The following is a 27,176-nucleotide window of genomic DNA, read 5'->3' as shown; positions in this document are numbered from 1 at the left end:
ACTTTTCAGGCTGAGAGCAAATGGGAGTTGAAAAAAGCAGACATAGCTCTGAGAAGATTAATACTTTTAAAAAGAACAAATTCAGGGATTTTATCAAATCAAATGAACAGTAATAAGAGACATCATTGCCCTGAAAAGCATGGGCAATTTACAAATATTTCCTGAGTGCACGTCGTGTGTCAGGTACTGTTTAAATGTCTCTTGATTTTTAATCTAGCTTTTCTTCTGTCATGTCACACTGCCTCCCTTCTAGTTTTCTACCAACCAAGTTACAGCTATTCAATGTTCTCCCTTCATTCTAAACCTAACCACAGCGTTCAAACAATGGCTCGATTAATGTATACTTCTACAATAACAATTTCTTACTGGGTCAGCATGTTAGAAAACTAGGAGAGAAGGCTTGGCATGGAGTCGGAAGCCCCAGTCTCTGGTCTCAACTCCAGCACTTTGTAGCTGTGTGATCTTGGGCAGGTCACGTAACCTCCAAATCCCGTTTCCTGATACGTAACAGGTTAATGTTATGTATACTGCAAAGGTTGCTGTGAGGGTAAAATGAAATAACGTACATGGAAGAGGTGAACAAAGGGCTTGGAACACTGTGGATGCCCAATAAGTATCAACACTTGAATCTCAAAAAAAAAAATGTTATATTCATAGCAATTTATAAATATTGTCTCACTAAATCTCTTAATATGTTTATATGGCAAATAAGTATACACACTTTTATACATACACACAAATAATACAAAATACCTGAAGGGCCGTAAGGATATTTGCTAAGGCTTGTCCGTATGTGTCATGACAGTGAACAGCAAGAGCCCTGGGTGGGATTTCTTTCATGACACTTTCCAACATCCTCTTCATGCTTCCTGGAGTTCCCACTCCAATTGTGTCTCCCAGGGAAATCTCATAACAGCCCATGCCATACAATCTCTTAGACACCTATCAAGAAAAGTGACAAGCTAGTAAAACAATGGAAATAAACACACTCAAACCCTGTTGTTCCTTAGCAAACATCATCTAGAAGTAAACATCACAACTAAGATAACTTGCATATCCATGGAAAATGTATATTTTAGTTTTCTAGTCCTTTTCCTTGCTCATTAAATCCCAAGCATTATATAAAACTTTGAATGACATTCCTGTAGTTATCTTTCTCTAATATTCAAGTTTGCCTCAGAATCGTATCTATCTAAGTAGCTACATGTTCATTTATGAAAGTATAAGCTACAATTTCATTTATGGGAGGCTTATTTTCTCAGCCCTTTAATCAAACAGAAGCATCACAGATTTACTTTGGAACTAGTATTTCTCAAGGTGGTCAAGAGATGTCAATCAAGTAGCTTTGTAATCGGTACAGACACTTGATATTTTTGGCTTAAATTTTCTAGCTCATAAATAGATGCTCTTGAGTTTGGTAAATTTTGTGCTCCCTTCAAGCCAAGTAACTAATGTTACTTTCAAAGAGCAATATGAATTTTAATGAAGGCAGCATGGTATGTTGACAAAGACATGGCTTCTGGAATCAGACAGGCCTGGATTGAAATCTCAGCTGTCACAAATGCTAGTCATGCGATACTGGGCAGAAGATGAACATTTTGAAGCCTCAGCCCCTATTCTGTAAAATACAAACAATAAAACACCATTATTTAGCATGTTTTCTAAGCCTTACTAATTAATTTTTCAAAATCACAATAATAACGATGAAGTGAGTGTTGACATGTTTGGTTGTGAAAATGAGAATATATAAAAATCACTTTGTGCAAAATCAGACACATGGTCACCCCTTAACTCATGCCTTATGTGTGTCTTTGGTGCTTATTTTATATCAGGTGCTGCCCTAGATGCTGGGATATGATGGGGATGCAGATGTTAAGGGTCCAGGCTCAAGGTATGGAATCTGGAGTCAAGTGAGGACAGACCCTAATCAATTCCACTCAGGAATGTGTAAGCACAGCTAACATAATAATTTTGGAACAAAGAAACAGGATTCTAAGAGCATGTAGCAAAGGAAATTGACCTAGATCTGTCAAGCAGGAAGGGCCTCAGTGAGAGCCTGAGATAAAGTCAGCATCAACTTGTCAAAGAGGTTGTGGAGGAAGGGTGTGAGAAGAACATTCAGGTGGAATTTCAGGCGGGTTAAATCACTGGTCGGGGAACTAGAATCCCCCATGCCACGGGGTGTGGCCAAAGAAAAAAAAAAAAAAGGAAGGAAGGTCAGATGCAAAGGACAGATGTGACAAGAAAGCAAAAACCAAGGGGGAATGGGGCTCCATAAAGCTGGGGAGGAAGGCCCGGGGCAGAGCGTACAAACAGTACACACAGCCTTGCAAACTGACCAGGTTTAGGATTTTAGTTGAGGTGTCTATCATAAGAGCAGTAGAAAGCCTTGACCAAATGTGGAGTAGTGGTGACATAATGGGATTTATGTTTCAGAAAGGCAGTATCAATACAACATCAAAAATAGTTTGAAGGGAACTCAGAAGGGCTACCTAGTCCAGGTAGGAGACAATTATTGGATGGACACTTGGATAAAAAAAGCATAATACTGATTCTCCTCTTCTCCTTTATTTAAAAAGGTACATACATTCAACTGTTAAATATACAGGTCTTTGGAATAATATAGAAAGCATGTAGATGACTAACTGAATTTCTCTCTTCATTTCCATCTGTATGTTTTTGGCCTCACAAAGATAATTAATCACCTCAAAACTGTCTATTAAATGCTGGAATTTCTTAATGGCCACATAGAGAAGAATGAGGCTTCCATCCAAGTGGCTGGAGGAAAATCCTAAGTGTGGGGTCAAGGCAATCCAAGGGCTACAAGAGTGCCAGGGATGCTGACTTAAAGAAGGGAAGTTTTCACATGGAAGAGGCTTGAACATGTTCGAGTATCAGTGGGAAGGGCTCTGCAGTTGCATATACAGGGGAGTAAGAGACAGGAAGGGCTAGAGGTTTCAACAGAGGGAACACAGTCTGCAAGAGTCATTTTGGAAAGGAGACAGGGAGTTGTTCCACACAGGGTAGTGTGGAACAGAAGACCAGGTAAGGTTGCTGGTCATGAATTCCTAATGCTTCCAATCTGCCTGTTCCAGGATTCTCTTCAGCAACACCCTGGATATTATGGAGCAGGAATGCAGAGCCTGAGACTGTGTGTGGTCTGTCCAGAGGTGGCACAAGCCAGAGGAAGAAAAGCAAGGGGTGGGTGTATAGGCAGAGCTGGATTCAGGTTTTGTGGAGTCTGAAGTTATACTATTTTGGAAATGTTCTTTAAGAAAAGAATACATAAGGACTTCCCTGGGGGCGCAGTGGTTAAGAATCCACCTGCCAATTCAGGGGACACGGGTTCGATCCCTGGTCCAGGAAGATCCAACATGCCATGGAGCACCTAAGCCCATGCACCACAACTACTGAGCCTGTGCTCTAGAGCCCATGAGCCACAACTACTGAGCCTGCGTGCTGCAGCTACTGAAGCCCGCGTACCTAGAGCCCGTGCTCTGCAACAGGAGGAGCCACTGCAATGAGAAGCCCGTGCACCGCAATGAAAAATAGCCCCCGCTCACTGCAACTAGAGAAAGCCCATGCACAGCAACAAAGACCCAACACAGCCAATAAATAAATAAATAAATAAATAAATAAATAAATAAATAAAAATTAAAAAAAAAATAAAAACAGTAAACTGATTTTTTAAAAAGGGATATATAGTTGTGAATACAAATTAATAACAGAGCCTTAGAAGGGTCCCATGCCAGCGAAGGACTGCAAAATTTCAGCTTCATAAAGATGCAAACTATTATACATAGGATGGATAAACAACAAGGTCCTACTGTATAGCACAGGGAACTATATTCAATATCCTGTGATAAACCATATGGAAAAGAACATGAAAAAGAATACATATATATAACTGAGTAACTTTGCTGTATAGCAGAAATTAAATGTAACATTGTAAATCAACTACACTTCAATAAAATTCTTTAAATATTTAAGTTTCATTATTTTATAATATTGATATATCTGCCTCTGTGGGCAATTGTCTTGCTTATTAATAGATGATGGTATATCTTTCACTGGAAACATCTGCAGTTCAAATGAATACACAAAACAGGAATTGCTTTAGCCAAACCGAAAGTTTATCCTGTCTAAAGTTCGATATTCTAACAATCCCATCTTCACTGCTTCAGCACCACATCCCTAAACTTATAAAAATCAACCTTAACAGCAGTGCACAAGAATATGCTATTTCATATACAAGTGAGTTTCTGAGTATAATATAATTTCAAAGACAAGCATTTTGTATTCATTGGTATCAATTAAGAAAAAGGAACAGGAAGTAGAAAATGAACTTCAATAAGTAGGTCCTTAATGACTATAATCAAATGCTGTAAAATTGCTCTGGAATAATAGCAACTTGAATCTCAGCAGAAAGAGCTATAGAATCTCAAAGGAACAAAAACACAGAAGCAGTATATACTCTGATACAAATGCCAAAATACGCAGGAGACAACAAAGGGACACTACCTGAGCAACCAAGGCAAAGTTTGAGTATATGTGCAAAAACCGCCCCAGAATTCTGATAGAAAGTAGAAATGTTGCTCAATATGTTCTATTCACATAAAAACAAATCAGGTGTTTTTATTCCCTCAAACTTTGGACACCCATATGATAAGAATCAAATGTTAACTCTGGACAGTGATAGGCACTATCTAAGTCTTTAGTGTTAAAATAAAACTATTATCTAAGTGATCAAATAAATGCCTCCCAGTCCATGGCTCTCCTTGGTCTAGTTGTGCAAATGCAATAAACATTAGGAAAAACAGCCCACTTTTTAAAACAGTACACATCATTTTACCATGAACCAGAAAACCAGGCGTATATCTTACTTCTGTTACTTTCTGCGGTGTGATGTTTCCTTCATATGGACAGCCCAGGGCACAGGATACATACCTAAATTTAAAATACAGAGCCATATAAATATGCATCTGGTGGATAAGCCATTTCCTAATTTCCAGTTTATAAAAATGAAGAAATAGCCAAAGAGTCATCAAGAAAATTTATTTTACTCTATTCCTTCATTATTATTCTCAGACCAAACAAAAACAATTGGGAACATTTTCAATTTAACTCACATTTTAATTTTTCTAATAATTACAATTTAATATACGTTATTTGATGGCAGATGGGAATAAGACACGTGTTTATCTCGTGAGATTGCTTAAACTATAGCAATACGTGAACATTCAAAGCAGAAAATACCAGTGAAATATATTGTTTTATTTCAATAAGTATATACATTCAACTGTTAAATATTCAGGTCTTTGGAATCACATAGAAAGCATGTAGATGACAAACTGAATTTCTCTCTTCATTTCCATCTGGATGTTTTGGCCTCACATAGATACAGTCATTAATCATCCCCAAACTCCCAGAACTGATCACAACCTCAAAGTTCACCTTGTTTATCTCTCATGGGGGTACCTAAAAATCGTCCCCAACAGAAGAGTGTCTAGTCTATGTTTAAAAGGCTCCAAATAAAGATATTCCATAAGCTTCTTCAACAATTTAATATAAAAAGTCAAGCCTTTCTTGCAAGGATGATGATACATTTCCATCTTAAAGTATGAAACTAGAAAAAAGCCTCCTTTAGCTATTTTCAGCTCAACACCAATCCCATTTTATTAAAGTTTTCTCAGAGATTTTACAACACTTGTATTAAAATAATGCACCATGTGTCTGATCATCAGGAATGAAGCAATTCACATGAGGGAGAGAGGGGTTGTGGGGAAGAAGGCTGGAAACCGTGTTCTTTGGGCCAGAATATGAAAGGCTTTAGATAGCAAGCCCTTGAATACTGTGCCATGGAGCTGAAACTTTGAGATCCCTGAAAATTATTTTGAGACATTCGTATGACAAGATCAGGTTTGCTTTCCAGAAATGCAACTCTTCATAAATTCTGGAAGTGGGTACCAAAGATGCAGGCAAAAACATGAGCAAAGATGATCCCATGTTTCCTTGATTGAATGTATATATATATATGTGTAACTGAATCACTTGGCTGTACAGCAGAAATTAACACATTATAAATCAACTATACCTCAATTTAAAAAACAATGCTGTCAATTGGAAGATACACTAATTTCACAACAGGTTTTGGGGTAAAAACATGAAATATAGATTCAATAATTCAATACATATTCATTGATCCTAAAGATATAACCAAATTTCAAAAGTATTAAAATGTGAATAAAAATTGGGTTTTGGAATTAAAATAACTAAGCAGTTCCATAAGCCAGGCAAGCAGTTATGAGGACAGAGAAGGAGAAAAAGAGGATAAAGTCAAGTAAAATTTGAAAGCCTATGCTGGACAGGAAACCCATCTCTCTGCTCTTTCAATCACTATAATTTGAGCTTAATATTCAAATAATTTGTATAAATTTACTCAAGATATGCAGCAAAGAAAATGTTCTTATGTGAACATAGTACTGGAGAAGGTGGCAAGGGATGAAAAAGGATTTTTTTTTAACATCTTTATTGGAATATAATTGCTTTACAATGATGTGTTAGTTTCTGCTTTATAACAAAGTGAATCAGTTACACATATACATATGTTTCCATATCTCTTCCCTCTTGCATCTCCCTCCCTCCCACCCTCCCTTTCCCATCCCTCTAAGTGGTCACAAAGCACCGAGCTGATCTCCCTGTGCTATGTGGCTGCTTCCCACTAGCTATCTATCAGTTCAGGTACAATGATGATAATGTGTTGAAAAGAGAAGTACATTTATTCTGAACCCCAAATATCTAGATGTGATTAAAAAGAAAGTCCAAGCTATTCATTTACATGCAATCCCTCTAAATGCAAAAACAAAAACAAGCAAAAGAAACCCAACAAATGTAAGACAATATAAAACAAACAAACCTCTCTAGCATTCTCTTAACTGAAAAGTAACAACCTGGCTATAGCTGCCCCTTTATGCCATGACCCTAACTCTCTCTATGTGCATTTTCACTCACTAGAGTTTTCCCTCTGAGTCCTTCCCTGGTCTATGGTTGGCCTGGTCTTCATTCTCCATTGCATGTTATCTTCATATGTTCTTCTCCACCCTTCTTTAACCTATTCACATGTGGGGCTACTTTCTGCAAAGTGAATGCAATGGTTCTTAACTGTGCTCATTAACTGTATTTTAACACTCGAAAACAGAGGTTGGCAAGCTAAGTCCCAGAGGCCAAATCCTGCTCATGGCTCTTTTGCAAATAAAAATTTTATTGGAACAAAGCCATGCCCATCTGTTTACCTATATTCCATGGATATTTTGCATTATAGCAGCAGAATAGTAGTTGCATCAAAGACAATCTGACCCACAAAACCTAAAATATTACTATCTGGCTCTTTATACAAAAAGCTTGCCAACCACTTGTAAAAAGTGAAGGATTTTTGTGAGTGTGAAATGGCCTCCCTCATGATGAGAATAGGCTACCATGTCTGCTTTGACTGGTGGCAGAAGTCAGTTTCTAGAGCTCTGCACTTCTCTGACAATCTATTACAATGCTTCTCAATCTTGACTGTACAGAATCACCTAGGGAGCTTAAAAAACAAAACAGACACTGGTGGGTAGGACACACTCCAAACCAATTAAAGCAGAAACTCAGGGAATAGAATCTAACCACTAATTATTTTAAAATAATTTTCAAAGTTCCGTTAAGCTGCCAAAATTGAAAACCACTCAACTATTAGCAATACTTCCTCACCTGGATTGTTGGATTGACACCCTTATGTAAAAGTGATGTTACACAGCCATGAGAGTATCTAATCTCAGAGATTTCCTCACTGCTACCCCACAGCATCTATCTTTGATTGGACCCACAGCATTCACGACATTTATCCATATTGAATTGGCTGGTGGTTGATTTCTTATAGACCTATTCCAAATAGTATCTACTCTGCTGAAGCCCTGACCTGCAACCTCTCCATTTCTTTTTTCTTTTCATTCCTTCCTTCTGGCTCAATGTCCATTTTATTGAACTACAGCCTTTAGTAATTTTTTCAGCAAGGATAGACTTTTGCAGACTACTTTGCCAACAAATGGTTTTATTTCACTTTTATCAATGTATAATAGTTTGGCTAGGTATGGAACTCTAGGTTGACAGGGTTTTTTTTTGCCATTTTGAACATATTATTTCACTATTTCTCATCTCAGTTTTTGCTGATGAGAATTTTTCTGTCTAATGAAAATTCCTTTATTTTTATAGTAATTTTTTCTCTACTGCTTTAGGATTATCTGTTTATACCTAATATTCTACATTTTATAATGAGTATGTCAGGACTTGTTATACTTCTTCAATATTAACATTAATACTTTTGTTCTCTTCTAGAAAATCATCAAAGTATTAGTTCATCAAAATATCTATTTTCCCTGTTTTCTCCTTCTGGGAATTCTATTAGGCATTCTCTCTTAATTTCACTTTCAAAATTTCTATTATCTTTCTGTGTTTCATGATTGAAGTTTCCTCAAATTCTACTTCCAGACCACTAATCCTCTCTTCAACTGTAATCTGCTGTTCAATGCGATTATTGTTTTTATTTAACACATGTATTTTTCATTTCCATTTCTTTTCCTTAAATCTTCATTCTTTTTTCCATAAAGACCTGTTCTTTTATTATGTTCTTCCTTTGCCTTTATAAATAGGTTAAGCATTAATTTACAATATCCTTTTCAAATTATTCTATGTCCTTCTTTTCAGTGAAAATTCTCCTGCTTTTTCTTTTTCTTCTGCTTATTTTTCTTAGGATAGCTTGTTTCCTCATGTGGCCTGTAATTTTTACCATTAGTGCCTTTTCATGGTGATTTCAGTTTCTGTAGAAGGTTCTGAAGTGACAGTCCTGGTTATTTTAATGTTCCTATAAAGGATATTTAATTTCCTTTTTCTCTTGCCTTGCAGACTTTACCAGTTCCCAGGCAAATGCCTACCTTCATTTCTCAATTTGGGTTTCCACAATACTCATATGTCATAAATCCACAACCCATAACACTGGCACATATTTCAGTGACTTTGCACTGGCAAGGAAGTGCTTCCAGGCTCCAAGAACACTCAGTTCCAAATCCAGTCTTAGAAGAACACCTATCTTTTCCCATATAGATTTTAAAATCCCATTTCCAAGCCACCAGGGATTATATCTGGAATAGATACCCCCGTGTGTTAGTGGCATCAGCCTGCATTCTTACCACACTTTCTTTGATGAAATCTGAGGACTTTCTTTTCTTTTCTGAGCTTGGCTATATGTTTTACAAGTTGTTATATTTATGTGTCTGTAATGGGAACAGAAAAGGGAGTCTCTGTATCAGCTCAGTCCCCTATAGTCTCTCTTCCAGGAACAAATTCCCAATATTCTTATGAACATTACAAATCGATTGCTTGACACATTCACATGGCATATAAAGCTCAATAGATCCAAAATGATGCTCATTCCTGTTTTCCCCACATTTGCCATTAAAAAAAAAAAAAAGATACAGTCATTTTCAGCCACTAAATCACTTGAAGGTCAGCTTTGAGAACACGTTCATTAACCAGCATTGGCTGGTTCTTCCCTCCAGGCTCTAGAGCATATGAGCTCTGCCAGCGCCAGCCCACATGGACAGAACAGTACCCAAGCCCCTCCCCAGGATGGTCACAGACGTCACCTAAGTGCCCTCCTTGCCTCTAGTCTCACACCACTCCTTCATTTGCACTCCAATATCTGTTGCCAAAATAATATTCCTAGAGCATATTTTTACACTCTGAAAATCCTTAATGGCTTGCCATTGTCTACTGAATAAATTTGATATTCAAATTCAGCAATTTGTGAAGACTCATCTTTCTACCTCTCTTGCATTTCATGGCCTCAAAAGCTCTTATTACAGTAAACATAAACTTCTCCCTCTTATCCAAACATTTCTGGAGATTTCTCTTCACTATGCCTTTGCTCTTTGTAGATTTCCTACCCTACCTGAGGAGGCCATCATTTCTGATTATGTTTCCACATTTTTACCCATTTTTAATGATTTCACTTTATTGACACCTCCATGAAGGCTTCTACAAATAACTCCAGAGAAATTTAATACAGTCTTAATTTGAACTTTCATAGGATTTATCTGCATGTCTCTGAAAGTACTTGGCTCTTTTGACCATATAATAATTATCTCTATACATATGACTTCCTCAGTCTGCTGGGAACTCTTGGAAGTTAGGCTTTTTTTTCATTTTCATTATTACACATAGCATCACAAGAGAGCACACTATATAAAACAATATTTCTTGAATGAATTAATGAAAAAATATGTTAGTAAAGATGTCATTTTAACCTTCTGAATAATTTCCTATGAAATTCCTAATCTTTACAATCAATGTATAGCCAGATTCAGGTTCTTAACATTCTAAATTCTGTAGTCAGAGATGACAGCACATATTTGGGAGTTCAGACTTGGAACCATGTTTTAAACATTACGTAGGATGACAGGGTAATGCAGGAATCACCAACCATATTAAAGCCAATTGTACTAAAATTACAATAAACTCTGGATAGAAATGTGAGTTGTTTTATTTTTATTTGTGCTTGCTGAGGCCATCTATCAATATTATGCAAAATCATGATAAAATATAAAACAGAAGCATTTAAGCTTTTAACAACTTTACCTAGCAGAACTGAATCATGAAAAATAACCTACAGTTAGGCCTTACTCAGGTCTACCTTCCCACAATTAGCCCATGTTCCTCAAACCACCCTGACATAAAGGAACCAAAAGACTGAGTAAAAGCCTTCAATAAATATCACAAACACTTGGAGTGTAGTCAACCACTGCTATCCTCAGAAGAGAAAAACAATGCCAAGGGTGATGAGATGAGATGACATGTAATGTCAATTAAAGGTAATTAAGACATTTAAATATAGGAACAAGTTTGATGAACCCATGAAGAATATATCAACCTACAAACAATATAAAATAGCATTCCATTATTAACAAGCCACTTATAAATAAAGTTGAGAGTCTATCATGCACTTATCTCTCTGGATGATATAAGAAATAATGACCTTCCCTTGGTCTCAAAAAGCAATTCTGCTAAAATTCTCCTTTTGCTCTAAAATGCAAATTTCACGAGAAATGACAAAACACATTCTTTGCTCAAAAGCTGTACGTGAAGGCTATTTAGATGTTACTTCACAAACACAACTTACACATATTAACTGTAGCTGGGTATGTGTTATCTGGCAGACAGCCGTGACAGAATAATATGTGAGGCTAAAATAAGTTGAACTCAAACAAAACATATGTACAAAAGAAAATAGTTTTAACAGATGTCTCACTATTAGAGTTTCATGTGCCATATTTTGGTAGATGATGATTTGAATTGCTCTTCCACACCAATGCAAAGGCCTCAGTTTAACAGTAGAAATTGGAAAGAAACTTTGACCAATAAACTGTCCACTTATAGGAAGATGGTGCCATATATGCAAGTGAGTTCCACTGGGATAGATTACCTGATGGAACACATTTGCTTCATCAATGAGAAACACTGCCTGCCAGTCACTGTGTATTTAAAACACTAAGCCCTAAACAAGGAGGCTCATTATCTTACTCAAGAAGCCTGCTATTTCAGGATCAGGATCCATAATGACATTTTGCATGAGGCAGGGGAAGGATAGAAAATACATGTTCACACGACCTAGATGGTTTGGCTAACAAACAAGTAGGCTGCAAATTCTTGAAGAAACGTGTTGAGTTACAAATTCTCTCTCCAAGGGAAATCCAGTGAAAGCTGACCATTTTGAGAAAGAACACTGAGCCCTGACTTCACAGCTGTTAGAAATGGTTGCCATTTTAAAGGCTAGAAATTATACAGAGTTAGGCAACCAGTCAAAAATAACTAAGCACAGGAAGAATTTCCTAACATTGAGGGTCTTTCCTCAAAGAAATTGGTCACTGATATAAATGATACAGAATTTTATTTTATTTTTATTTTATTCAGAAGCATTTAAAAACCGATTGGGTTTTCATTGGTTTTGTATAAGAAGAAAGTAGGTGATGAAGGTGATAATAGGTGAAGAGCTATATAAAATATGCACCTTAGACTCGTTATGGTTCTATGAAACCCTGATTCCTTGTCTCCTCCAAAATATCTATTAATATTAATCACATTGCAATATTAATCATATTGCAAAACATTATCACATACTAAAACTGTCTTTGTTTTTCCATACCTAAATGTTATCTGTGGCTGTCTATATTAGTTTAATCGCTAATTTGCTTTTTATTCTTCCTTCTCATTACTTTGTATGTCTACTTTTTCTGGGACTTTGAGAATAAATTCAGCATTGACAGTTCATGGTGAAATATTTTTGCAATTTGTATTTTTTTTAACAGTGGGTGAATAATTTTGTTTGGCTCCTAAAAATGTTATCAGTTGACTTCTTTCAACATTCAGTAGGCTCAGACTTTCAGGAAGTTAATCATGGATCAGATCATTCTAGGCCATTTTATAGAAGAGGCCTAAGATGTTATCATGTAAAAGCACATTGCTTTGATATGCACACCTGCTGACTTTGTGAATTTATAACATGTTTATAAGCATCTAATAATGAAATGAATAAGGCACCTTAGAGATAGTTTCCTTTCTAAATTAATATTTTCACAAGAAGAATGAGCATGTGATTCTTGTGACATCATTAAAGAGAAGCTGATACTCACTTCAAACAAAAAGGAATAAAACCTGAATGTCTGAATTGGGGAATTGGGATTGACATGTATACACTGATGTGTATAAAATTGATGACTAATAAGGACCTGCTGTATAAAAAAATAAATAAACTTAAATTTAAAAATTAAACAACAAAAAAAAAGAAAAAAAAAACCTGAATGCCTTACATGATAGATGAGAACACTACTTCATATCAGAGGGATTTCAATTTTAAACAGATTTTGACAAACCAAGGGATAATTCTTTCAATAAATGCCATTGATAAAAAGAAAGAAAGTGATTAAATTTATAACAGGCTTCTATTTTTCTCTGTCTTTTTAATGTTTTAAAAATTAAACAAATAAGAGAAAAATAACCTACATTTTTTAAACATATGTGAAATACACATTAAAGAATGAAGTCCAAATTGTAGACATTTCATTGCTCTCTAACATACACTGTATGTGCAGCAGTAGTTAGCTGACTCTGCATTTTATGTCAACGATCTGGCACCATGTCTTTCCCCAATGTGTCCCATATGTTACATAAAGTTCAGAGCATGTATAAAAACGTGTACATAGGCATATGTATGTGTGTGTTTCTGGGAGGGGAGGAAACAAACAATCGCCTTCATAATTTTAATAAAAGTTGCTATTTAGAACATATGAAACTTTACTGTTTTTATAGAAGCTTAAATGGCTTTAGTGAGCCTTTATAAAATGTGTCCTGCCTCATGGCCTTTAAATCTGACAGCAGCTGGCGATATACATTTTCTGGGTGATGGTCCATGTTGATGCAGCTGTTGCCATAGTAACACTGGCTGGAGCATCTACTTCAGATTCAACTAGTTGAGCATGGCTCTTTCTCTTAAATGAGTACCAATGACCTATGACTTTTAATAATGAGTACCTACCATCTAGATTGCCAGTGAAAATAAAATCTAATTTAAACTCTGTAAAAGTTTGGGAGAGAAGATAATTTTCAACTGGACAAATAGTGAACTCATATCCATCCATCCGAAGGCATAGCTCTAAAAATGACTAGTGTTTCAGAAAATCAAGGGCTTGTTCTCCAAAGGAAGGAAGTCTGCGTTGGAAAACATACATCTGTCTACAGTATAACTACAATAAGTCTCTGATGTACTTTCACTGATTTCATTTGGCTGTGGGTGAGTTCTCATCCATCTGCACTTCTGTACTCTTCTTATCAAAGCCTGAAAAACTTCTTAGGTTGTAGCATGGTTAGAAGTTTCTTTATTGATAGGATAATATTAAATGTTCAGCAATCAGTATTAAAGGGGAGTTAGGGTTTCTATTAGCCTTATTAAGTTACCTATTCTATTTTATAAAAACTAAAATGATAAAATTTGTTATTATATAATTTTTTCACATCCATCTTTCAACATTAAAAAAAAAACACTTCCCATTTGAAGCATAAGCTTACATGTACCTGACTTCTTAAAGTTTTGTGTTTTTTCAACCTTCCAATGTGAATTACTTTGCTCCACATTTAAACATAAATTGAAATAGAAGAAGAGCATCTTCATTTTTTCCTTTCCTTTAGAGGGAAGAGAGACAAAGCAACTTATGTATGTTTGAATTTAGAAACTTAAAGGACATCTCTCCTTTTTGATGGTGGTTATGTAACTTTTGCCTTAAGAACAGACATCCTTTATTTTCTGTCTATGGAAATACATTATCTTGGTTTTTAAACTTTCTTGCATGCCCTCTGAATGTTATGTATGCATGTCAGTTACAAAAATGTCTTTATATATTTAAAAAGTCATGTTGGAAATTTATTAAGGAGAAAGGAAAAAGAAGTTTAAAAAAAAGGAAGCAAACCAACAAGATAGCTAACTATGGTGTAATCTAATTCTACTTGCTCTCCAAATGACCTTGGTTGAATTCCAATCCTTTTCTAATCCAGTCACTCCAAATTGGATCCAATTGTCTTTCTCATTAATGACTGAATCTTTCTTGCCACTATGAACTTTGCTTACTTCAACCATAGGAAATACAACCGGCATCTAAGCCCAGTGACAGCACTCAGCCTTCTGTTACAAACACTATGCATTTTAATTTATGATGATACAGCATGTTTATCATATCTCCATAATTATAAAAATAGAAAATTAGCTAATGTCTGAGAAACAACTTCTTTCTTAAGTAACAGCGAATTTATTATACATTTCACAGACATGGGCCTGAGTATAGAGCCTGTTTGCACTAGATGCTCCCCTGCTGTCCTGGAAGCAGACAAGAACCAAACCAGTTTCCTCTCTCTTCTCCTTCCCCAAATAATTTTGCTTTGGGGGTCACACAGAGAAAACCTGGAAGTCAGCTGTTAAGGGGAGGCTGAATGGGTGGAATGATGGGCCCAGCGTCCCAGTGCAGTTCTCAATGTTACATTTTACATAATCTATTGAATTTCTGTACAATATATTCTTTGAAGAAAAAGCATGGTTCTTAAAAAAATTTTTTAATTTGGAAACCACATTAGATGATTCCTTTCCAAATGCTACTATGAGTTCATAACAATCTATCCGTTTACACTAGGCTGAGATCCAAAAATGGCTGCATTTGGATAATTTGGAATTAATAAAATGAGTAACAATGTCAGTTGCGATGTTGGTCCCTCTGACCTCAAATGCATGACAACATAAGGGCTAGATACGCCCTCATAAATTATCAGCTGATATTAATGAGGTAGTTATAGTAATAAGTATACAATCATGGCCCTGATCACATAAGATCAGGGTATAAATAAGATACCCTATGTATATTATTATATGTCATAAAACAATGTCTAGATAGTTCATAAAGAGCTTTAACAATTGATGTTAATGAACTAAATAGAATTTGTGGGATTTCATAAGTACCCTCGTGTTGGAATATTCATGTGTCTTGCAGACTTAACGACCTCCTCAAACTTCTCCATACTTTCTTCAATAGCACAGTTAATATTCTTCTTGCTAAAGGGTTCAGAGGCAGCACCAAAAACAGAGATCTCAGTGGCTCCAGCAGCAACCTGAAAAATACAAATCAAAGGCCAAAGCTAGTAATTCCAAAAACATAAACAAGAGCAGCAGAAGCAATGTTAACTACTCTATAAAAGAATACTTGAATTCTTTAACATTCTGCTTAAAATTTTAAATTAGATTTTTCTCAACTTGCTGCATACACACTTTTGAAATGTAAAAATATTTTATGATAGCACAATAATTCCACAAACTACAACACTCATAAATCACAGAATATACAATGATGATGTTCCAATTTAATTTTGCCTTTCCTAAAAGTTATCCTCAGTAATATTTTAACCGTAATTATGGAAAATACTAGCACCGCAATGAAATCTCTTGATATCTATGGAAAACTTTACTTTTACTTAATTATTAAAATCGAGGCTAGTAAATGCTTTCTGTTTTTCTTCTCTTCTTACCATCTAACAGAAAAATATTTTTCCAAGTCATCATTTAGATTTTGCTCCAAATTTTCTCCCTATCTCTTAACCTCACTTCCACTGTTTCATACCTTGACTGTGACAACCAAACTCTTGCGTGTCTTAAGACCTTAATCCTCTTGCAAGTCTTCAAATCCAAAATGTCGACCTAATCAATTCTCCCTTTTGCCCCTTTGGCCATCTTCTCTCCTCCCTCCAGGCTTCCCAGTGCTTGTTTTCAACGTCAAGCCTCCTAGTTTTCCAACTGGATTTTTAAGACTTTCTATTAATATATCTCTAGCACTGTGCCTAGATTCCCCTTTCTCTATGATACCCTATTAATACATTAAGAAAAAAAATTCTGTCATCTCTCCTCCAACATTTTTTTTAAAATACTGGTTTTCACTCTTCCATCCAAAATAAATTTTTAACCTTTAAAATTAAAATTCTGTGGATAAACAAGTTCCTACTGTATAGCACAGGGAGCTATATTCAGTATCTTATGATAAACCATAATGGAAAAGAATATTAAAAAAGAAAAGAGAATATTAAAAAAGAAAAGAATATTAAAAAAGAAAAGAATATTAAAAAAGAAAAAAGAATATTAAAAAAGGACATATATATATATATATATATATATATATATATATATATAAAACTGAATCACTTGGCTGTACAGCAGAAATAAACACAACATTGTAAATCAACTATACTTCACTTAAAAAATTTTTTTTAATTTAACTAAATTAAAGTACTATTTATTGAACACCTACTATATGCTGGTGTTGTATTTTGTATGCCCTATTTCTAATCCACAAACAATTTTGTAAATGAAGTATTATTATGGCGATTTTATAGATGAGAAAACTGTGGCTCAAAGAGGCTAAAACACTAAGAGGAGGTCCCAAGGCTAGTAAAAGTTCTGGGGCCATGTTTCAAACACAGGCTTGCCTGACTCCCAAGCCAAAGTTTCTCCTATTACTTTCTATGCTACCCTGAGGGTGTACTCTCATATCTTTCTCAAGGTGGTTACATTCCCTACTTCTTTAGGACCGGATGACAGCTATATTTATAATTTCTTAAAATGTCTCTGTCTTTCTTTACAATGTGATAAAATTTGTATTAATTCAAAGTGGTTTCACAGGATACACTAATAGGTGATACACCAACTAGCACCCACAATTTCAACTTCATGCAACCCAGTCACAAATACAAAAATGAAAAATATCCATTAATACCAAAAATAGCTGCTGCTCAACTTTTACAATAAAGCCATGTAAGCATAACACCTCAAACCTTTACTTAAAACTACACTGATTCTTCTAGTATGTGTAATTACGAAAGCTTCTTGGCATATAAATTCCCAAGGCACATAGGATTGGAAGAAACAAACTGGAAGACAAATAAGGAAAGTTGGTAGAGGCAATTCCAAAGACAGTGATTAGCACCATGTAGAGGGTGGGAACAACAGCAACCTCAGAAAAAGTGACAAAAATAATTATCCACTACAATAACATTAATAATTATAATATTGTATTGGGAAATCTTTGTTATATTTTGTATTCCTTGTTTAAGTGGGGAGCACAAAATATACTTTCAAAAGAATTTCATCAAAATGGGTAATTGTATTTCTATGTTTTAATTCTTGAATGGTTAGACTGGAAGAGCCATTATGTGGAGCATTTTAGTCCCAAAAATGCCACAAGGTCACTGATCTCCATGTACCTGTATTACGGGTATTAGTGATAGTATTTATGCAGGATAACAAGGGAGTCATATCACACCAATTTAACTTTGAAAAGATCTTTACGACAAGAAGCATATCAGTTTTAGAAAGATTAGTAGCACACTTACAGCACGGTGGAAACCCTGAAGATTAGGAGTAAGGACAGGATATCGAATTCCTGGATATTGACGAATGCCCTTCATCACTTCAGTGTGATCTGCCATCTTAAATACACAATAGTTATATAGAGATACAGGGCTTGGAATATTCTATCAATCATGTTTTTAGTTTTTCAGGAGGTTATAATAATACAGGCAATTATATTCTATCAATTCATGTTTGAAATAGCAAAACCATGCCAGATAAGTAGTTCTCAATGTCATAAATACATAATAACCAGATCTGGGTGTAACGTCCTCACATAACAGGATCTGTTTAAGTGACTGATAACAGACAGCCAGGAATTCTGAACTCCAGTGTTTTCACGTGACTGATCTTTAATCTCTTCCTTTCATTTTATGTCAAGACTCCAATACCCCTGATAGTGGGAAGAGTTTGAAAAGGCCATAGGCTGTGCATTTACCTTCTGCATGAAAATTTTACGTCCAAATAATTTTTAACATATGAAATTTTACAATATTTAGTAAGTGTAAATTACACATATCTATTAGAAGAATTTAACAAGGTTGAGACCTTAGTATATTATTGGTTTTAGTTAGTAACAGTCATAATGCTTTACGTAGTTCTATCCTTGAGTTACTATTTGTTCTTGTAACGTGAACAAGTAAATACAATGGAGCACACAGCAGGAAACTTATCCTACAAAGACTTTATTTTGTATATTTTCTATGAATCTATTAAAAAAAAGCTAACTTTGAATTAAAATAACAAATTTACCAGTTTGCTACGAAGTCTATAATTTAGCCTCCTAGAGCAATAACTGATGATCAAATCCCATAATCATCACATAGAGAAATTACCATTGACATAACCATGAGCTTTGCATATTGAAGAATAATAAATTATGGCATGAACAATAAATATGAGGAATAATATATAAACAATGAAAAGTATACAAAATGAACACGGAGAAAGCTGTAAAAACATGCACCAAACCAAACTTTGTATCTTCAGTATGGGAATGGTTGAGGGAAGACTTGTTTTTTCTCTATATACTTTGACTTGTTAAAATAAGCATGTATTGTTTTTAATTTAAAAGGAAATAAAAGTAAATTAGAGTATAAATGCTTTTATTAGCATAGCTACACATTTTTTTTTAAATGTTACAATATTTACTCTTACTGGTCCATTAGTCTTATTGAATCTGAGTTAAATGCCTGTAGAATTCAATTTAATACTTTCAATGATTATTATTTGGAATAATTAAATGAATTTTTAAATACATTTTAAATTTAAAATTAAATACTTAAGATGCAAAAAAGCACTTCCCACTAACTGCCATCATGCCTTGTTGACATTTAAGCCTTCATGTTTCATTCAATACAAACACATTTAATTCTATCTAAAATGTGATTCTTGTTCACTTATTTCTTAGAGATCACAGCCACCGTTGCCCGCCCCATAGCTGCATCCTTCACAAAGACCATCCACCACAGACATCTACGATGCATAAAAGCCAAAGCTTATTTTATTCTAAGCCTATTTCACTTTAACCCAGAGGTTTATTGAACATCAACTGTGTCCAAGGCCCTGTGCTAGGCCCTGTGGGAAATATAAACACTGGAAAGTAACGTCCTTGCACTGAGCAATTTGCAATATAGTTGGGGAGATCAAAGAGATGCACTAGGAAAGTTAACAATTCAAAAAAATATACTGGTTGTGAACAAGAGCACAGTTTATAAGAGCTCAGAATGGGGAAAGGTTGGCAGGGCCTATACTAATCTAGGAACGTTTAAAAGAGTATATGGGATAAGAACTACAGTCCCTAATATGACATAATGACATTTTTTTTAAATGGCCACAGCAGTATTTCCAATCCCACATGTTCTTCCAAAACCTCACCGATCTCCATAAAGAAGTGGATGCTATTTATCATCCACTTGAACCTAGGCAGGCTTGTGACTGCTCCAACCAATAGAGCACAGCAAAAATAATGCCATGTGAATGATGAGGCTAGCTTATGAAAAAGGATAGAGCTTCTATATGGCTTTCTCCTTGCAGGGAGCCACCATGGGAAAGTCAGCTGATCTGCTCTGAGAAAAACTAGCTCCTGCAGAGCAGCCACAGGAAGAGGCCCACATGGAGAGTCCCACGTGAAGAGGAGGTGAGCACCCGGCCAACAGTCAACACTAATCCTAATCCTAAACTTAACCCTAACCCTAACCCTTAAACTTGTGATTGAAGGAGCTCCAGGTGATTCAGCCTGAGGCCCCAGACTCTGTGTACCAGAGACAACTTTGCTCCTGTACCCTGTTCAAATTCTGACCCTAAGATTTGATGAGCATGGCAAATGTTTATTGACACCACTAAATTCTCAGATAATTCATTACAAAGCCATAAAGGCTGAAACACTGAAAAATCAATAGGGTTGGAAAAGAGGAAGAGGTGGGTGTAGCAGTAGGAATACACTATCCAGCCTAGAAAAGATTATTGGTAAAACAATCAAGAAATAGATTATAAATTAAGACAGGGGGCCACACACTTTGATGTGTCTTGAGTTAGGTTCACATTATTCTAAAAATTCAGGATTTATTGTGAAGACAATAGACAGCCATGAAGAGTGGGTGCTGAATTAGCAAGGGAAGACTGGGATAGATGCAGTATTTTAGAAAGATTAACTTGGGAGAGGTGCAGAGGGCAGTCAAGAGAAAAGAGAGGCAATTCTCAGGCAATGGTGAGGATGCAGCTTGTGACAGGTTCCATTGCACTGAAATGGCACTGGGAATGGAAGTACCAGAGAAAAATTAATAGGACACAGTGGCTGGTAGTATAAGGAAGGTGACTTTAATCAAAAATGTAATCCTCACTCTTTTATAACTTCTTTTAAAAATAGTTAATATTTGTGCAGATTTCAACATAGTTCTTGATTATATATCCAGTTTGTGTCTGAGGCTAGAGTGTGAGCTCTGTCTCTCTGTCTCTGTCTCTCTGTGTGTCTCTCTCACACACATATATATGCAAACATGCACTCACAAATTATCATAAAAAATTTAGAGCACTTATTCCTAATTTCAATCAGAAAGACAAGTAAAGTTACTGCTAGTTTTAGGACATTGTAATGAAATCTAAAACACTCTTACTAGAGAATAATGTTCATTGATATTACTAATACTTATGTCTAACTAAACACAGTATGTTTATTTATGAGACACATTTACATTAACATGATAACAGAAATCAATAAAGAGTGCTTCTCAAACCAATATGCAGTTAGAGAATAAGGTGTGGCAGTGCATCACAGCATGAAGGAGACAAGACAAATTTTAATCTTCAAGAAATATAGGCCATATTAACCTGTAAGTGAGTATTTCACTCTATATGTAGTTTAACAAAAATCTTGAATCGTTATGTAGAAATTTATGTAATTAAACTGTGACTTAATAGATATTTCAATCAGCAGAACTAGAAAATAAGCAGAGATGACAGTAACCAAATTCCCAGGTCATGAAAGCTAAACTTTGATAATCATTGAAATTAATGAAATTATGATAAATACATTAATTAGAATCCAACAAATCAGAACATTTTCCTTTTTAAAAACAGCCACACTATAATGAGGTCATTTAAGACATAATAGTATTCTGGCTAAATTGGGTCAATAAAGACAATTATGTAAGGAGCTTTAGGAAATCATGATAGGATATAATTTTATTACACTGAATAAAGTAGAGCAGGTTTCAATTAAAGGTATAAAATCCTTGCTTTACTTTATTTTTTTACTCAGAGAGTTTATATTATACTTCAATCTTGATGTTATTTTAATGTCTAAAGTCTAACTATTAGTCAAACAATAATAGAACTATTCCTTTACAGTACTATTTTGACATCTTAACAAAATCTTTCTACATCTGGTTTGAATTAACATATTTTTAAGATTTTGCTGTAACTTTTCATTTAAGATCATAAAAATTCCCATTATTTGGTTAGTAACAGGATTTGCCATCATCTGGCCATGGTGTGGGAATGGCCATACCTACCTAGCCAATCAAACAGGCTATACCATGGTGAATCAATTGTTCTAGGTATCCAAATTTTGATATGGATTCAAATAGTCACAATAATTGTGCAATAATTTGCAAGCATCTTAAAGATATGCAAAGCATCACAAAAATTAGAATGTAATTTTTAGAGCTTTTATTTAGAGCTTTTATTTTACTTGCTACTAACTCTATCATGGGGTGATTATATTTGGACACTCCACATTACACATATTTAGACATTTTACTAATACTTTGTCATTATCTGAATATAATAATCTCTCCTAAATATTTATGCTTTCAATGTGTTCTCCAGACAACGGCAATGGCTAAAATATAGTTTAAGCGTTGTTAAGTGCTCATCCGAATTCCCTGAGATTATTGGAATTTCAAAATAATGCATATGAGTATATATTTTACAAATAGACTATAAAATTTGTCATTGGTGGATACAAAAGCTAATTTTAAAATATCGTGAGACCTTAAAAATGGACTTTTTAAATGCCCTTCAATGTTTGAATATTGACTCATTTCAACATTTTATACACTTACAATATATCTAACATTATGGCATTAAAAAATGATGCAGAGGCAGTCCATATACATATAATACACAGGCTAGTGGTGGGAAATGTGTGTGTATGTGTGTGTGTGTACATACCAAAAATACAAAATAATACAAATGCCATGTGATCTGAAGTTCTATGAAGCAGGTAAGGAAGTATTTTTCTTTGCAACCTAAAGTAGAATAATGACAAATATTTAAGCTAACCCTTATCTAGGCCAAATGTAAATAACTCAGGGGCATGTTTTTTAAAGGAGCAAAATATTCATAGTTTAATGGAGTAAGACTATGCATAAAGTATGAAATTATTAAGAAATAGTCATAAAGCACAACTATTCATATATTATATATGCAAATATAATTTCTATGATAAATTATACTCTAGTATACTATAAAAGGAAAGGGTTTAATAAGCCCAAACTTAAAACATAATTGTTTATTTAAATTCTTCTGATAATTATGGAGATATTCTATAGAAATTAATTTTTAAATTCATACCCTTCTTTCATTTTCGAGTCCAATGAAATGAAAAGTAAAAGTATCTATACCCTTTACCTCTCTTCTGAATAACAGTTGATAGAGAAAACAAAATATTCATTGAGTAAATTTTGTTCAGTTCCAACTGAATATATGTTGTGTGAGACGTTCATTTAGAATCTAATCACTGATGAACATTTTTTTTTCCTTTTCCCAGAACAAGTATAATTACAAAGATATCACATTGTACAGGTCACTAAGTTCCAGGGGTGCATTTACTATAATTTTTTTTATGTGAAAGTCTCACACACGTGTATGACACATAAAACTTTTTCCTTTATGATTTTAACTCAGTAAGAGTGAGTCAATAAGGAGAATGCAAACTTCCTGAGAGGAGTTGAGTTGTTTTGCATCACCACAGAAATTATTCAACACATCATGGTGGCGCTGGTGAGGCACCTGTATTGTGTGATGGAGTAGAATTACTCAGAGTTGAAGTTAGCACTGTTTTTAAATGGCAAATGTGTTTAGAGTAGAATCTAAAATCCATGTAATCTAAAATCCAGGTAAGATACTCCAACTTTTTTTTTTTTTTTTTTTTTTTGCGGAACGCGGGCCTCTCACTGTTGTTGCCTCTCCCGTTGCGGAGCACAGGCTCCAGACGCGCAGGCTCAGCGGCCATGGCTCACGGGCCCAGCCGCTCCGCGGCATGTGGGATCTTCCCGGACTGGGTCACGAACCCGTGTCCCCTGCATTGGCAGGCGGACTCTCAACCACTGCGCCACCGGGGAAGCCCTCTTCAAACATTTTTAACCACCATGAGAGGGACAGTTTCTGTAGAAGAAGAAGTAGACAGAGATGGAAAGGATGAGGAGAATCACCCAGTGAGTGGGGGAGAAGGGACGGGACCCTGTCTGACTGTAAAGCACACTCTATAAATCCTCTTTGTTAAGCACATCCTCCATATTGTCTAAATATCTTCAAAAATCTCTAACTTTTGTAAATTTTACTGAAACACATGACCAGGTGAGCACATTGCTAGGGCCCCATCCAGGGTCTTGGGAGGAAACTATACAAATATTTTGTGGTAATTTTTCTGTCTGTATCATATATTGAGGTTCTAAATAAAGTTTCATCCAGGGTGAAAAAAGTTCCATTGATTAAAGAAAAATAATAACATTTCGGAGACTCCAAGCCTGGTTGAAATTTCCTACCTCGCTCTTAGTCATATCATCAAGATAGTTAAGAATCTATCTGAAATAAAGATCTATGGTGTCTACAGTATTTCTTTTCCTTACCATTTGAGTTCAGTTTGGCATGTCTTATTCTTGGTATATCCATAATATTTCTGGGTATATGTATTTTTATAAAGTCTCTGCTAAATAAACCATCTTAAATTTTGCCAGGAAATAGATTTATCCTCATGGACCTATAACCCTCACTAATACACTGTGTTGAATAATTTTTTAAAAATATATTTGAAGGATTTTTTTACCCCACTATCACCCAGGACAGCATTCAGATCTCTTCAAAATGAGCAGACAATATCAGAAGGTGTTTGCATACTATCTCCACTGGTTAGATGATATCTCATTTATGGTAATACTTTTCCTTATGCAGCAGGAAGGATGGATACAGGACGTGTCATTTCTTCAACACATGCCACAGATTACTATACAAATGTAAATAATGTGGTTTCAGAACCTATAACTCAAAACTCAATTTGAGCAGTAACTCCTCTTAAAGGTACACATTCGTAAATTCAGCCATGAGAAAAAAAATGGGACTAAGCACCCTTCCTGACAGCCATAAGTGAAAACGCTCTACCCAGCCATGAATAGCTTATAGCCTGGGTGCTCCAACCCTGTCTCATTCACAGACTCTTTCCACAAACCCCATATATCTTATCCTCAGTAGCACAGAGGAAATCTTGGTCTGCTTGATGAAGTAAGACAGTTTTAATAAATCACAGTCTTACAATAATAAACACAGGAAATCTCTGGAAAATTGAACATCTAGTTTTTTTTTTTTTTTTTTTTATACCCAGTACCCTGTCTTGGCTGCCACTGCTAAAATGGTCTGACACCATACTCACAAAACTTCTTAAGTCCAGAAGCCTAAAAACTAATTTGGGCTGTGTATAATTTCCTGTGCTTCCTTATTCAACATTACCTTTGTGTTCTAAGGGCCTCTGTACCGCCCTCTATGGGAAGGAATGTGCAGGCTTCTCAGGAGTGACCCAAGCAAGTAGCATACATGACCCACACTCTTTTACTGTGAAACCTGCAAGCCATTTTCATCATAATCTATTAATGTCTACAAATATTCATTTTTAAATTATAAAATAAACGCAATCTACCCAATGGATTTGTGGGTTATACACTAGGAGACAAATGTTCCAGACAGAGAAACCAGAGTCATCTTATTCAATAACATTTCCCGTTTCCTAAGGCAAACATAACAAATATGCATTAGTGATTCTTTGTTCGGGTCAATGCCTTTGGTGACCACCCTCCTGGTCGTCCCATGTCAAAACAATCATGTTCCCAACATGACTCTGAAGTAGGGGCAAGAAGTCTCAAAGCTCCCAGTATAATTTTCTTTCCATTCAACTGTGTTGCCTCTCATATATCATGCCTTTGTGTTTGTTAATAACACTGTCAACAGTGTTATTTCTCATGCATGGGAGCAGAAGTGACTTTTAAAATACTGTGTCTAATTGTATTCATTCTCGATGACTGTAAATGGACTTTCCCCTCTATACTTACACTTCCTTCTGGAAGCCCCACTGCCCACAGTGGAGAGCTGCGCTGGTGAGCAGAGGGGAAGCTTGGGAGGTTTGAGGCAGACCATCTCACTGGCAATAAGAGAGCGCTGTAGCAAAAAAGTTCTTGTTATGCTGGCAAGCAATGCAGTCACAATAGCCTGTAAGATCTAACTGCAATGATTTGACATCATATGGCTCTGAAGAGCTCTGTCTGGCTAAGCACTACAGAAGACAAAACTTGAAAAGCCTGGACAGACGACCTCTTAAAGATAAACTGTTGAACATATTTGGATTCCTAGGTTCTATTTTATGACAGCTCATTTACAGATATTCACTTGATTTTATAACCCCATTATATGAGTCAATTTTTTTTTAGTGATTTCATTCTTATTACCCATTTTAACTTTACAATTGGATCATTATACAGATATTGCTATCAACCACACATTATTCAATTTTTGATTACAAAAAAGAATTCAATGCAGTGTTTAACAGAGACACAATAAAAGCAGTGAATGGGTGAATAAATGAATGGAAATAATCCAAGGCATAAAGGATGAAAATACTTTGCCAAATCATATCAGAAATAAGTAAGAGTCAGGTCTCAGATTTTCTGTCAGAAAATGTGTATGTTGTTATTTCTAACCAGATGCAATGATGTCACTGAAAGCTCAGGAAACCTACAACCTGGAGGACTTGTGAAGAAATAACTATTTTGGGACTACTAAGAAATATGTTTCTTACTATATACTATAAGCCGAATTCAATACATGATGCATCGGTCTTGACTAAGAACAGTGTTAAAATTTCTTGATAGTCCCACATCACAGCAGTACAAGGTCTGGAGTAAGTAGTATTAACGCTCTCAAGTTGTTAGTGTGAATTTGCTTCAATATGTTGATATTTCAAAGAGTACTTAATTTAGTTTATAAAGCAAACAGGAATGTGAGTGCCTAGAACAATTAAAGCAGCTCAGTTTTAAACTCTGAACTTTTGCCTTTACAAATTTGAAGTTATCCAAGATATTTATAAAATGAACAGCATTCTTCAAAAGAATGTCCTATACATTGACGATGAACAAATAGCTAAAATTCATAGATGTTACAGAATATTCTATTATTCTAAAAATATAATTCCAATCAGCCTTTAATTTGATAAATTGGAGATTCAGGATAAATGAATTTGGATAAAAATTTTTAAGTATAAGAATGTAAATGTTTTATATTTACTCTAAGTGAATAATATACATTTGTATTCCTTTTATTTTATCAAATATGGAAGAAGTGAAATGTTAGCATATATATGTCTCATTAATGTGTCAGTTTGAAATATAAA

The 27,176-nt window shown here is 35.2% G+C and overlaps 1 protein-coding gene across 3 annotated transcripts in view; it reads right to left on the bottom strand.

The window, feature by feature from the left end:
- The window catches only part of HMGCLL1 (3-hydroxymethyl-3-methylglutaryl-CoA lyase like 1), a 136,313-nt gene that overhangs the window by 50,842 nt on the left and 58,295 nt on the right, over nt 1–27,176 (bottom strand). The window contains exons 4-7 of one of the 3 annotated variants that reach the window (XM_032649433.1): nt 18,004–18,099; nt 15,587–15,735; nt 4,884–4,947; nt 754–942 (exon numbers count right to left, since the gene is read on the bottom strand). In XM_032649433.1, coding sequence (XP_032505324.1) covers nt 754–942; nt 4,884–4,947; nt 15,587–15,735; nt 18,004–18,099 — 498 coding nt within the window. The remainder of the gene's footprint in view (nt 1–753; nt 943–4,883; nt 4,948–15,586; nt 15,736–18,003; nt 18,100–27,176) is intronic. The other 2 variants (XM_032649434.1, XM_032649435.1) reach the window with 2 other exon arrangements.

This window comes from Phocoena sinus, chromosome 11 (assembly GCF_008692025.1).
Source record: "Phocoena sinus isolate mPhoSin1 chromosome 11, mPhoSin1.pri, whole genome shotgun sequence".
NCBI lineage: Eukaryota > Metazoa > Chordata > Mammalia > Artiodactyla > Phocoenidae > Phocoena > Phocoena sinus.
The sequence above is the reverse complement of the archived record's forward strand: the minus strand, read 5'-3'. Positions and strand labels throughout refer to the sequence as shown.